Source organism: Bos javanicus, chromosome 4, assembly GCF_032452875.1.
Source record: "Bos javanicus breed banteng chromosome 4, ARS-OSU_banteng_1.0, whole genome shotgun sequence".
NCBI lineage: Eukaryota > Metazoa > Chordata > Mammalia > Artiodactyla > Bovidae > Bos > Bos javanicus.
In genome coordinates, this window is record NC_083871.1 from 54,190,395 (window position 1) to 54,205,724 (window position 15,330).

The 15,330-nt window shown below is 40.4% G+C and overlaps 1 protein-coding gene across 2 annotated transcripts in view; it reads right to left on the reverse strand.

Moving 5' to 3' along the window:
• The window catches only part of MDFIC (MyoD family inhibitor domain containing), a 98,522-nt gene extending 83,710 nt beyond the window's left edge, over positions 1-14,812 (reverse strand). Inside the window, exons 1-2 of one of the 2 annotated variants that reach the window (XM_061414059.1) lie at positions 14,347-14,812; positions 13,872-14,060 (exon numbers count right to left, since the gene is read on the reverse strand). In XM_061414059.1, the coding sequence (XP_061270043.1) occupies positions 13,872-13,956 (85 nt within the window). In that variant the 5' untranslated portion in view covers positions 13,957-14,060; positions 14,347-14,812. Of the gene's footprint in view, positions 1-13,871; positions 14,061-14,205; positions 14,315-14,346 lie in introns of those variants that run through there. The other variant, XM_061414060.1, reaches the window with a different exon arrangement.
• Between the last annotated feature and the right edge of the window lie 518 nt (positions 14,813-15,330).

Here is a 15,330-nt window from a genome sequence, read left to right on the forward strand (position 1 = left end):
CCTCACATTTGCAGATAAAATTGAATCATTGGGTTTGACCCTGCAGTTATACCAGTACATTTCAATTTTCCCTCAGGCTTGGATCTCCTAGTTTCCATTATTCTGTGTGTGTATATATATGCGTATTTTATATATTTATATATTTGATATATATATATATGTATTTTAAAGTACTTTTACAGGTTACATTACATATTCTCTTGAACTAGGCATAGTTCAAATGCACAAACCAATCATCAAATCTACTTATCTGTACTTAATATGTATATTTTGTGGAAGACTAGTATAAATGATGGTGCTTGGCAGATATCCTTATAAAACTGCATAAAACTTAATCAGTATGCAATTTACTTATTTCTTAAAGCAAGCAGTATTAGTAGCTTCCTTTATGCATAAAATTTAGGGCTGCTGCATGCTGATCTACTTCAATTAAATATTTTATTTTAACCTATGAGAGATCACTTATAATCTATATAATATGTATATTCTTACTGCCATGAAACCTATATTCACATCTCCTTTATCTGTAAACAATTTCATTTTTACTCTTCCATTCAAATACCAACATTATTTCAGATTATCTATGTGTATTCTGGATTATGAAATCTTAAATAATCTGAAACTAAAATGTTTGGGAAAAGTAAAAAAAAATTTTTTTAAATCTGGGTCTCTATTTCCCAGAGGCTAAGAAATGTGGAAATCTACAAATATTTTACAAATGTAACCTTTAAAAACCAAAGATAAGGCAGCTTTCAGGAAGACCTGAGGCTCTGGAATTTCACTTCCTCGCTGATCCAAATAAAGAAAAAAGAAAAAATAATCCCTTAAGCTTAATGACCTTTAAGAAACATTGCAAAACCCGCCTGCTTTGCCTGATGTTCTAAAACAGATTAAAATTTCATTGTCCAAAACATTTTAAGATTAAAACCAAAGCATTTTTAGCAGATGAATGAGCATATTACAAAATTTCTTAGTTTTATATATATATACAAAACTTATCATATAATCAGACATACTATGTTTGTTGAATTAATTAAATGCTTAAATCAATTTAATCAACTAGTTGTTATTGCCATTATTTTGAAAAATAGTAAGAATTCTGGGAAAAAGCTAAATTCATTCCTTCAAAGGGCTTCTTATGCAGTTAGAAGCTTATGATGTGTTTAGATTTGAAAGAATGAGAAAAATGACACTGACTCAACTAGTTTAGTTGGGGTGGGTAGAGAACAATAGGTTTTATACACAGCAAATCAGAGAACAATTTTAAAATTATATGAATACACAATTGAATACAAATATGCAAACAGATAGGTGCAAACTGCAGCAATAGTGCAAATTAATATCTCAACAATCAGGGCTCTAAATAAATGAGGGGTAAGAAGAATTAGGCACTTTCCATCAAAAAAAAAAAAGTAGTGGGGAGGTTAGAAAAACGCAAGCTGACACAGGGAACCAGGACACGAGACCTCAGTCATCTTACTCTCCTGCACCTTTTACATCAGAATCTAAAGTTCCTCGGCCTAAAAATGTATTTTCAGGATAACTGACCCCAGACCCCTGCATCTTCAAACACAAGTTCAATAATGTTCTTCCTGCCAGCAAATTCACTCATATTAAAGCCAAACATTCATAAGGCTCATAGAATTTTGAGTTACACGGGCTCATAAAGATCTCTTAACCCAACCTGATAACATAAATTCAGTTCAAAATATCAACATCCAGCATCCCAGAACGAAGGCAAGGAGAGCAGGCATGAATAATTCCAGAGACAGGGAAACCGCCTCAGAAAATAGCTTACTTCAAGTCAGGACTTCTTAAGGATTCAAAGACTTCCTCCAAATCGTCTAAAATTGACTTATAATTTTCACTGATTTATAGAATTTTGTTCTTTGCCATCAGTCTAATCCTTCCTCCATGTGACAGAGCCTCCACGTTCAATTTACTTTTATAAGCATGATAATCTTTTTCAGTTCAGTTCAGTCACTCAGTCGTGTCCGACTTTTTGTGATCCCATGACTGCAGCACACCAGGTCTCCCTGTCCATCACCAACTCCTGGAGTTTACTCAAACTCATGTCCATTGAGTTGGTGATGCCATCCAATCATCTCATCCTCTGTCATCCCCTTCTCCTCCCACCCTCAATCTTTCCCAGCATCAAGGTCTTTTCAAATGAGTCAGTTCTTTGTATCAGGTGGGTAAAGTATTGGAGTTTCAGCTTCAGCATCAGTCCTTCCAATGAATATTCAGGACTTATTTCCTTTAGGATGGACTGGTTGGATCTCCTTGCAGTCCAAGGGACTCTCAAGAGTCTTCTCCAACACCACAGTTCAAAAGCATCAATTCTTCGGCATTCAGCTTTCTTGATAGTCCAACTCTAACATCCATACATGACTATTGCAAAAACCATAGCCTTGACTAGACAGACCTTTGTTGGCGGAGTAATGTTCCTGCTTTTTAATATGCTGTCTAGGTTGGTCATAACTTTTCTTCTAAGGAGTTAAGTGTCTTTTAATTTCACAGCTGCAGTCACCATCTTTTTACTTTTTAATCTTTTTACTCTTATCTAAAAAAGTTATCCTGAAAGAATTTACCTTAATGACTGCTGAAATCCAGAGACACCTCATCTACAGTAGTCCCCCTACTTAGCAATTAACTCTATTATAAAAGAAATTGAGGACTTTACCTTCTTCCCCTTTTTTAAAAATAAGGTTATACACCCATCTTTAGTGCTTTAGCATCATCATTATTCTAAGTGCCATAGTTTTTAAAACTTTTGTTACCTCTCAGTTATACCAACAGATTTTATCAAGAACATTCTAACCCAAGCTCTCTGGTTAAGGTATCAACCCATATTGAGCACTATTTACAAATGTGAAGGCCAATGGAAGTCAAAACTTAACCAAAGAAGTTTTTTAATCTGTAAAGGCATTTCTAAGCTATGATTTGAGTCCGATCTTGAAATAAATAAGTGAGAGACGATGGAGAAGAGCATTACAAATAGTGGTGAAGCCACAAATACGACAATAATGAGAGACTCTGCAGTATACTGAAATTGATTTCTTAGACTTCAGAATGATGGATATGAATTAGAAGTTGGGAGATGCTTCCTCTCTGGTAATTCTCCTGAAGGAGAAAACCAGAAGCCTCTTATTTAATTCATCAATACATTCTCTGGCCTTCTGGATCATTTCTTTGGGGCAGTGCCTACTTGGAATTCTCCTTTAAGACCACCAACCCATTCTGGCTTTACAATTTCTGCAATCTCATTAACTTCCAGTTTTAGTCACCTCCAAGAGGATAACTTATAGATCCATTATCTTCACCCCAGTTCCTAGCTTTACCTATAGATTTGAAGTTTTAGCTCTACACCAATATACCTTTAGCAATTTAAACTTAACATTTCCACTTTTCTTCTGTCCCTGCCTGTTTCTCCAACTGTAGCTTGTACATTGGTCAATGGTATTCACAGAATCACTGTTAGTTCTCTATTTTCTCCTTATTGTCCCTTTCCCAACAATCAATTGCTAGAACCTGCTAGTAAGTTATAGCTCTCAATTTCTCTTAAATCTATACTTCCTCGCCTATATCCACCACTAGGGCCTATCCTCACTTTCTCTTACAAATAGAAATGCTTTTCTAAAATAAAGATTGAATATGTTACTCCTTGGCTCAGTTTCAGTTTTCAGTCACTCAGTTGTGTCCAACTCTTTGCGACCCCATGAACTGCAGCACACCAGGCCTCCCTGTCCATCACCAACTCCCAGAGTTCACCCAAACTCATGTCCATCGAGTCGGTGTAGCCATCCAGCCATCTCATCCTCTGTCATCCCCTTCTCCTCCTGCCCCCAACCCCTCCTAGCATCAGAGTCTTTTCCAATGAGTCAACTCTTCACATGAGGTGGCCAAAGTACTGGAGTTTCAGCTTTAGCATCAGTCCTACCAAAGAACACCTAGGACTGATCTTTAGGATGGACTGGCTGGATCTCCTTTCAGTTCAAGGGATTCTCAAGAGTTTCCTCCAACACCACAGTTCAAAAGCATTAATTCTTCAGCGCTCAGCTTTCTTCACAGTCCAATTCTCACATCCATACATGACCACTGGAAAAACCATGGCCTTGACTAGACGGACCTTTGGCTCAGTAAGAATTAAATTCATTTTGCATATGGGTAAAAACCTGATAGAGTTATTGTAACATTGTACATATATTCATGTTGCAAATTCCTACACCTTTCCCATGTTCAATAATTTCAGCTTGTATCTCAGTAGGAAATAGAGAGTAAAATCTCAGAAAATCATCCTAAAATCCTGCACGCTGCTTGGGTGATGTGATGAGAAAAATAAGAACAAAGTAGGTCTATATTTATAAAGACCCAAAAGATTAAAGGCTGATTCACCATGAAAAAAGCAGGCGAACTATTTCTATGAGTAGAGAAAGTGAGGACAGGAAACTGGTTCCCTTGTCCTCTGCCATCTGCCTTCAGGGGGTGTCACCTGCCCAACCACAAGGTGCCTCATTTTTAGAGCTCAACTCTGCACAGTCCAAACCAAAAAGACCTACAGACTGTGTCTTCTTCAGCTCGGATCACTCACAGCCTAACTCAGACAAGACTGACCCCTTGGTATCCTGAGATTCTCTTAACCTCCAGAAGCTCCAGAACTGAACCAGTCACCCTGCAACTGGCCGTAAACTAATCTGTCACAGGGCTCTTATCTTGACCTGATATTCAGACAAGGGATTTGGCGCACACACACACCTTATCCTCTCTCTCACTTAGCTTACAGGTTCTCTCTGGGCAGAACGTGTGTTACACATTTTCAATTGTCACAGGATTTTGTACATAGTAGGCACAAAGGAAATAGTTGTTCATAAGTTTCCCAGTTTAAATATGTTGATATATTTGGTAAGATATATTGTGCTAGCAAGAAAATGTATTTCAGACTTTATTCCTGAAACTACGTAAAAATCAGGCATAAAAGCACATGCATATGAATCATCTTACTTCAGATCATGTGGGTGTGAATCTGAAAACAGAAGTGGACTGCAAGCAGAAACCACAAACGAAATTAATGTTAAAATAACTCTTTTCATAGTTCCTGCTTAGTGAACTCTAAGCAATTAGAATCTATAAAATACAACTCAATTTCCAAAAGTTACAGTAGAAACCTTAGCTCCTTCAGGATGTGTAGGCTAACATAAAAAGAAAATACTAATAGCTTAAGAAACTTCAGTGTTAATGGCAAGAGAGAGGAGGGGGGAAAAGATGAGAGAGAAAAAGGTTATGAGAGAGAATCATCCAAAACACAGGACTGATCAAGGCAGGAGGAAGGGCTGCAGCAGAATTCAACTATGCAAACATCTAGACTCTAGCCAGGGCAGAATCAATCTCCCCTTAATAAAAACTGAATAAAAACTTTTAGGAATAGAAACATAAAAATCATATCCCATGCCTTTATAGGATGGAATACTTACATTAACTCAGAAAAACAATTTGGCTGAATTGTTTCCCTCTTCTGTTTGCTGTTGTTCTAACTAATTTTCCACTTGCAAATGGCCTTTTAGATTGTGGCAATTTATGTTTCCTTTCCCCCCAAATCTTTTATTACAAAAATATAATGCTAGTAAAGTCATTGCACACTGTTATTAGACCTTTCCATGAAATCAACCCAACATGATCCAGGAAACAAGGTTCAAAGAAACAGGAAAGGCTCTTACACACCCAAAAATTCCACAGCTTCCCCACTAGCCCTGTAAAGGTCACTCAATTATATATGTTAAATCCTTGTATGTGAACTGACCAAACAAGGCCAACAGGCATGACTCTTGCTGACCAGAAATCATAGCCTGTTAATTGTACTTCTGGTCTCTCCAGCTCCCCATATAGCCTGGAACACAAGACCAGTTGGTACAAACACACTCTTCCCACACATGCCTGATACTCCTCCCTTGCCCCCACTCCCACTGCTTTCATTCTGCCAATCTCCAACCCTAAGCCAATTCCAAAAATCCATTCTATCTGCTTCTATTCCCAAGGTCCTGAATGCTTCTTGCTGAGAAAAGCAATCAACCGTGCTGACCGTGTCCACTAAAAATTCATGCCATTCATTCTTTGTTAAGCCCTCAGTGTTACCGAGCAATCCTTTTGTTTGCCCCAGATGGACTCCCTCTTGAATCCTTCCCAATCTTTTCCACACATCTCAAATTTCTTGACTCATCCTAACCCTAACTTGCTCTCAGCAAATGTTACATCTATTTTTCTGAGAACATCGAGGCCTTCAATAATCTCTTACTCATATGAAATTTTCTCTAGATGATCAATCATCCTTTTCTCCAATCCCCATCTCAAAGAGGAACATTCCCAACTTTCCAAAGACTCGTCTTATCATCATCCCCTTCCTTCCCAAGATTTTACTCTTTCAATTACAAACTCCCACTGCACCGCGGTTCCACCACAGGCTCTTTCATCTTTTTTCTTTCTGTCCCATGGCTTTCTTTCCATTAGTGTGTGATGGACATGCTCAAAATTCCCCACCCAAAAGCAGCCCTCTCTATACCCTGCTTCTAACAAACTATAGCTCTTCTCATCTTCCATGGCCCCTAAATATCTAACATTTCTGTGACCAATCCTATAAACTCTCTCTCTGTATTCTTTTCCTTCTTCTCCCAAAAGGCTAGCCATTCCCCTAAATCTGGTCCTCAAGTATCCTCTCTCACTCTTGGGCCCATCCATCAGCTACTTGGTGGTAAACTCAATCTGTAAGCCTGACCCTCACCACTCTCCTAGTGACAGATTCTCTTTTTCAGTGGCCTACTGGTGATCCTGGCTTAGCATGGAACCAACATGATCAAAAGAAGACTCAACTCCTCCTATGTTTCCACTCAGGTTACAAAGCAAACCTATGAATTACCTTAAATTTCTATCTTTCCACCATCTCCCATATTAAGTATTATGCCGAACCACATAAATGCCATTGAACAAAATTGGTCACTGTGCCTAGTTTTAGGAGATTCAAAAGTGAGTAAGTAAAAATCAATGCCCTCAACATTCTCTCACAGCAAGGTAGAGCACTGTCCTGCTTTTGCTATTGTTTTAAATCCATAGTCTCAATTCCACTCCCACTGGTACTCCTCTCATCTTTTGTCAGGCTTTTGTAAAATCCTTCTGCAAAGTCACGACCGTCACTCTTGCCTCTCCCTTCAAAATCATCCTCTGAACTGCCACCAGATTTATTTTCTAAAAACACCAATTTGGTCCTATCCTTACCCTTATCAAGAACTTTCAATAGCGCACTACTGCCTACAGAAAGGATATACAGATTCCTCTCAGGAGAATCAAGGACCTCCTCAAAATTACTTGAGCTTATCTTTACAACGTAACCTTATTTTCAACTCCTTAATAGAGCTCATACAATGCTCTTAGTGAAGTCCTCCATATTCTGTAACAGACCTTGCTCTTCACATCTATCTCCACAAATCTTGTGGAGTTTGACCATGATTCTTGGTCCAACTCAAATCATAAGCTTTTTTTGATTCTTCCAAATGCCCCAGATAGAGATGCTACCTCTCTCCCATGTTGTTTGCCATCACTTTCTTTGTGTCTCTCTATACCTCATGCGAAGAATTGACTCATTGGAAAAGATTCTGATGCTGGGAGGGATTGGAGACAGGAGGAGAAGGGGATGACAGAGGATGAGATGGCTGGATGGCATCACTGACTCGATGGACGTGAGTCTGAGTGAACTCCGGGAGTTGGTGATGGACAGGGAGGCCTGGAGTGCTGCGATTCATGGGGTCGCAAAGAGTCGGACATGACTGAGCGACTGATCTGATCTGATCTGATAGCACCTTTCCATCTTCTTTATAAGTATGTATAAATGTATTTCTCAAATATACTGCAAGCCCCAGATTTCATTCATCAATATTTTCCTCTCTGTATCTGTCACAAAGCATCACCTCTGTTTATATATATTGTGTGTGCATATATATATGCATATATATATATAACAGAACATTCACAGAGCACCTGAGTAAGGCAGAAATAAACAACGTGAGAACAAACAAAAAGGGTATGGAACGGATGAAAATTGCTATGAAATTCCCCTGAATTACAAACACAAACATATGTTAATAAATGCTTTCTCTATTCCCATCCTCCATCCTGACCCCCAAACTATTTCTATTCTTTGCCATCTGCTGCCATGACTCACACTTGTTCTAGACAGCAACCAAGCCCTCCATTTACCCAATCATTTATTCCACAAATATGTACTAAAGCCTACTTCAAAGTCAACAGTGCTCCCTGCCTATCTCAAGATTTTGTGCTGTCATCTCCTTCCTTAACACAGTCCCATCCAGCTCAGTTCATACCGCAGTGTCCCTTAGAACTTTATTTGCAGTTCTCAGCTCAAATAATTTAAGCTCTCCAAACATTTTCTTAAATTTATCGTCATAATCATTTAACCACTTCCTTCCTCCCTCCCTTCTTAGGTTTCTCCCAGTTACTCCTTCTCTTATACATTTGATTTTTTTTTTTAAGCAGAGGGAACATGACTATGTCAAGCTGATAAGGCTTGCATTTCTCTAAACTTACAAAATGAACATTAGTTCCTTTAAGCGAAAAAGGATTTGGAGCATAAGGTCTACAGTGCTTGAAATGCCCCCAAGTCCTCTTCCAAATCTAGACAAAGTTTCTTATAGTTTTCCAGTTAAGCCTATTCTCTAAAGCACCTGTATTGAAAATGTTTCACTTACCTTTTTCTTAATTACCTGTATGTGGTTGCCAGTATCATTAAGAGTATGTTCTCTATAACATTTAATAAAATTTTCAACCATCTTTTTGAGATTATTGAGCTAAACATAATTTATCATTCTGTTTCTATGAGAAAGGATAATCCAGATTTCAAAAATCCAACTTATAAGTGAATACAGATCATGTGAAAATTAGGGACTTCTTTCCTTATTATTCCATAAAAATGCTGAGATCCCTAGAGAGAAGTCCAGGATGACGGGACAAAAATATCTACTGAGGCAGTAGAACAAAGTATTAAAAGATCTATTTATTGGCTTATTTTTATCTCATTCTTTTCAATGTGTATTTATGTATTTATTATCTAATATTCATATATATTTGTACAATAGTATACATAATCTTGACAGGAAACTTTTTTGAGGATGAAGACTCAGGCCTCATTTCAGTTCAGTTCACTAACTGGGATATGGGATAAAAATGCTGGCGAGCTCTAAGAGACAGTACACATGGACTGATATGATTTAAAGTTTGGAACTTGAAAAGGAGACGTTTCTCAAGATTTTTTTTAAGGCTTTCTAGAAAAAAAAAAAAGACTTTTTAAAAATCAAAAGCCTGTAGAAACAATGATTCTCAACTAGAGATTAAAGAGCACCTAAGTGAAGTATGAAGTATGAAATGAAGTTGCTCAGTCACGTCCAACTCTTTGCGACCCCATGGACTGCAGCCTACCTGGCTCCTCTGCCCATGGAATTTTCCAGGCAAGAGTACTGGAGTGGGTTGCCATTTTCTTCTCCAGGGGATCTCCCCGACCCAGGGATCAAACCTGGGTCTCTCACATTGTAGGCAGACGCTTTACCGTCTGAGCTACCGGGGAAGCCCAAAGAGTACCTGGAGATTGTCAAAAGTGCAGATTCTTGAGTCTTACTCTCCAGATTCTGATTCTGTAAGTCTAGAGTGGAGCCAAAGATGTCGGTAGCCTTGAGAGAGTAGAATAGCATCTCAACACCACTGTTATTCCAGGCCAGATAATCCTTTGTTCTGAGGGGCTACTGTATTATGTGCATGGTAAGATGTGTATAGTGTTCTCCCTGGCCTCTACCCACTGCATCCCAGGAGCACCCACCCCACCATACCAAACATGTTTCCAGAAGTTACCAAATGTCTCTTGCAAGGCACATCATCCCTGATTGAGGACCAGAGACAGAAGGTGCCCAAAGATGACACACTCTTGAGAAATGCCATTCTTAAAGGATAAAACGATATGGTAAAAGTCAAAGAATATGGATATTACGAGCATACGTGGTATAAATTGAAATAAACAGGCTTCCCATAAAGGAAATCTGATTAGCCACTATAAATTCCTGACAAGTCAGCTAAGCTTCTAAGTCAAAGCTCTTCTTATGTAATTTCAACTTGAAGATTTTCTCCCTAGCTTCTATTTTAAATTATTTTTAATTAACTTTACTGGCATTTTGCATCCTGCTATGAAAAGTCCGCCTAATAGTCTCAGAGGACTCTCCCAAGAGAGAAGAGTGCATTAAATCACACATTATCACATTAAAGAATATTCCAGCACACAGTCCAATAGTCTAAATCTTGGCAAATGCAATGGGGGAGGGAGGGGGGATGCAAGGACCAGAACAGGCAAAGTGATTCACAGTATCCAAAGCTGATTGTTCTCAATTCACCCATCTGTAGGAAAAACAGTTCTACTGATTGTCTACTTTAACCCACATTTATCACAATGACATATATTTTACAATTTGTGCTTCTGTACTGGATTCTACTGACTATGTATGAAACCCTGGACAAGTCACTTAAGTTCTCTGGACATCCCTTCTAGAAAGTGAGTCAACTGGACTAAGTTATTTCTAAAGATCCTTCTAGTTATAAGTAGCAAACAGGGAAGCATTTAATTAAAAGGCTCTTTTAACCACGGAGAAGGAAACGGCAACCCACTCCAGTACTCTTGCCTGGAGAATTCCATGAATGGAGGAGCCTGGTGGGCTACAGTCCATGGGGTCGCAAAGAGTCGGACACGACTGAACGACTTCCCTTTAACCATATGGATTCTAATAACTGTGCACAAAAAAGCAAATGCCTATCAAGGTTGATAGCACAATGAATTTTAAGATGCTTGACCCAAAAAAGAAAAAAATGACAATTAGATGAACCATGCATACAAGATCCAGTCTTTTTTAAAACAAAAAGAAGTTTGGCCCAAACTACCCTTCACGCATGAGAAGGTCAATCAAGTCAGTCTTTCAGAAGTTCACCATAAATAGGGAAATAGTTTTAAATCACACATTTACTTTCTAGTTTCTATAACAGAAATCACAAATCAGCTTCTTTGGAGCCATTTCCAGCCTGCAGGTGTGGTTGTTTTATTTGGCCTGGATAAAAATTGGATTTAATTAGCTGCCAACTTTTAAAAGGGAGTGATGATACATAAAAATCCATATTTCCAGTATCTCTTGAAATACTGGAAGATATTAAACCCAAGTGGCAACAGTGAGCTGGACTGAGAAGCACTGCCTCCTGGGCCCAGAGCTCTCCAGGGGCCCTCAGTCCCCACTGCTCCCCATCTTCCCACACCCATACTGGTTCCTTCTGCCAGCATGGGGCATATGCGCTTATATCCTTGTCCGTAACAATTTTCAAAATGCACAAATAAGATTTTTAATGCTTTCAGAGCAACAGAACTGTGCTTGGAGAAGAATCACAGCCAAAGGGGAGAAGTTGCAAAGAAAGAGACCTTGCTCTCAACATGAAAAACTTGCATAACTATCAATATGAATGCTGATAAGCAGAATGTGCTACACTGTAGGCATTTAACCACCCGAAAAAATGCAGAAAGAAATCCTAGATTTGATGGGAAGTTCAGACTAGAGACCACCCAAATTTACTTTCAACTTTAGCTTTTTATGCCTTGAGTTAGTAGTACACATAGCTCCTCACAACACAGTAATACATGAACAGGTTATATGTCTTTACATACATACACATATATATGCATATGCATATTAACACACATATATATGCTATTAACACACATATATATTTAATTTTGTTTGCAGGGGAAGACTTGATTTTATCCTTCTCCTTCGTGAAAAGACATTTTCTACTAACTTTCATATAATATTCCATTTTTCTCACAGATTTTAATATATAAAGCTTTAAAATTAGGTTTCTATTAAGTAAGCAGCCATATCTTACCAAAGTATTATTCAATTTTTCTTCTGAAAAGACGATCAAGAATCCAAGGACAGAAGGACGAGGATGAAAGAACTCGAGAAAGAGTTTAGAGAAGTGTGGCCTGCAGGCGAAGTTTCTTCACTAGCATCTTTACCAACAAAACCACCCTAACCATGGCAGCTACATCCAATTTTCTCCCTGCCCACTTGATTCAAAACTTTTTTCCTTCAACTTATGAGATCTGCTTGTTTGAGATACAAACTTTTAACAAGATTCTGAAGATTTTCTTTTGTAAAAAACTTAACTTTATATTACATTCACAATTAAATTGATGCCTATTTAAAGGATGCAGCAAGTCAAAGTAGACTAATTTAAAAAACCAAACAAACAAAAATGCTGCTGAGACTGAGTCAATTTTCAGGTAAAACATAACCCAAGAGTTTCCACACTGATAATGTGTTACATGCAGTCCACAGTTTTCTTCAGAACATTCTAGAGGTTGGCTTCCTAAAAACATATCATGCGATACCTTAAATCATTACATCTGCACAGATGGATTAGGTATCACTGCAACTCCTACTCACTTTAAAACGTATATTTTTAAAGTTGGACATTGCAGATATTGTTAGTTCTAAGTCAACTGTTTTTCTAGTGTGTTTGAGCTTGATTTTTGACATAAGCATTTGTTAACACTAGTGATTAACAGCTCAAGTGTGAACCTGAACAACCCATCAAGGAGCCCATATGACTACTGAGGACATGCCTCATGACAAGAAAACAACTGCCTTGGCAATATAATGTGCAGAACATGCACTGCTTCTGGGAAAACGTGTTTATCATTCTAGTTCTGATTTTCTCTATTTAGAAAAAATGACTCACTGTTTAGAAGCAAAAAAACAACGATAAACATAATTCAATTTAACAGCCTTTGAATGCCAGAACATTTTAATTTAGCCATGGATGTTTTCTGCTTTTACCTACTGTGGGTTCAACATTAACTTTTCTTCCCCTTTTTACTGCTTTAACAAAAAGAATCCCAAGAAGCTCATGACATTATTCTTAAGGCTGGGGGGCTGGGAGGATATCAGGCTTGAAATCAAGATTTAAAAATAGGTTTCTGAACCCTGGAAAATTATTTAGTTTAAATGAGTCAGAACCCTTTAAAGCAGAGTCACACTAAGAGGAAGATACATCAGATTAAGATCCTTTCTGTCACCAACCTGAAGTATGTTACCTTCAAGAGAAGATCCTGTCTGACTTGTGTGTGTATAAGCTTCTTATGGAAGTTTCCCAGGAACAGGAGTACTTTTTTTTTTTTTTTTTCACAGACTGTATTTGTTTACAACTTGGATGAACACAAAGAGCTAATTCATTCTTGGAAAACATTTCTTTTGAAGCCTGTTTATTTCAAAACAAAAACAGTTATTGAAAGCATATGCCTGAGCCATTCCAAAGCAATTGGTCACAGAAACCTGAATTATCAAAGCTGCAGAGGAGCCCACAAGAAATAGAAAGATGAAGAAGGGAGAGTGCAGGTTTCTCAAAAAGCAGCGGCAGTCCTGGATCTGCTGAAGACACAGAACTTAAGTGGTGGGGAAGCGCTTAGGAGCCCACACTGTTGGGTCTTAGGCCCTGAAATGCATATGTTTAAGAAAGAAGTGATCCTGTACACATCCAGTTTCTCGGCAGCCAAAGGAAGGGGGAGTGGAGAGATCAGTGGATCCCGCCCTCTTATCCGGTTGTTGATCTGAGGCTGTGATCCTGGAGAACTTGATTGAATAATGCTAACTATGCAAAAGTTCACTACGACGAGGTAGGCTCAGTCCTTGCACCAATTCCCCATACACAGATTCCAAGCAGTAAATGTGCGAACACATTTTAAAATGCAACAGTGACAAAGGAACTTGCAACTTGCAAGCGGCACTCACCCTGGGCTGGGGCGCCCAGCCGGCCACCGCCAGCCTCAGCCCCACGCTGGGGCCCGGGAGCCAGGGCTTCGCCCGCGCCGGACATGGGCCGCTCCACTGAGCCCTCGCCGCGCCTCCGCCTAGCTCGCCGCCCTTCGGGGTCGATGCACCAGGGGCTGGGAGGTGTTGGGTGCAGGGAACTGAATGCTTCTGGCGAGGATTGGAAAAAAAAAAAAAAAGTGTTTTGAGAGAAGAGCACACCACCCCTGCGGGACATTCCCTCCCCCTCTGCTTCCCTTCCCCAAACCCCACCCCGGGGAAGTTTTGATTTGAAACCCGGGAGGAAAACTGTTACCCAGCAAGTTGACAGCAGTAAGTCCTAGCAGATAGAAGAGGGGCACTCAAGGGGGAGGCGCTGGAAGGGAGATCGGATTTGGGAGCAGCTCGGGGAGGGGATCAGACCCCTCCTCCTCCCGCCAAGAGCACCACCACCTACCTCGGCATCCCCCCAACACACTCAAAGCCCTTTCCTCCTCCTCCTCCTCTTCCGCCTCGGAAAGTTAGCGAGGCTCCGGCAGGGGCCGCAGGTCGCGGTGGCTTGACGGCGGCAGGCAGCCGCCTCTGGGTGTCCCTCCCAGCCTCTCCGTCCCGCTCAGCAGACACCTCAGTGGCGGCAATGGCAGCAGCCGCTCCTCTGACTCCGTGCTCTCCGCCCCCTCTTTCCAGTCAGCTCAGCCCGGCTGGTTCCCCTCCGAGGGGACTCTTGCCCCTGTGCCTCTCTTTCCCCCTTCCACCACTCCCGCACTCCAGAAACACTTCTCGCTCTGTGGCGCCTTTTCATCATATCCGGATCAGAGAGGCCTCGAACTCTTGGCTCTCTGCCCCGAGGCTGGGGGCGGTGCGACCCGGCTCGGCCTCCGGGTGCCTCGCCTGGCTCTGTCTGGGTCAGGAGGCCAAAGCCCTACAGGGTTGATGCTGGGCGGGGTGGGGTGGGAGTGTCCTCCCAGGGGAAGGAGGGAGCTGGCTATTCCCTGGCTGCCCAAGAGTGCCCCCCACTCAGAGAGTCACCCCATCCCTCTCCCACTCCTGCCCCAGACCCACTGACATTATGGGAATGCCTCGAAAGAAGTAGAAGCCTTCAGGGTGGACAATGCAAAATGAAAAAGTACCACTTTCCGATAGAATACAGAAAGAGCATTTTTGAAACCCTGACCCCTAGCTGAGCGGTTAATCTCTTCATCTCTGGCTCTGAAGAAGTCTTTATCTGTTTTCCAGTTCTTTGTTTATGTTGGTCAAACAGGATCCCAGACAGGAAAAACCTGTTGCAGCTGCTTGAAGACTCAAGAGGCATCCAGGAAAAGGGTGACACCCTTGAGGATGCTCTGGCCCTGGTCTCAAGCCCCAGCTATATCAGGGCAAATATCTCCACAGATGGCTTCTGTGGGGAGATAACCTTGTGGTCAGAAGTAAAAAGCTGACA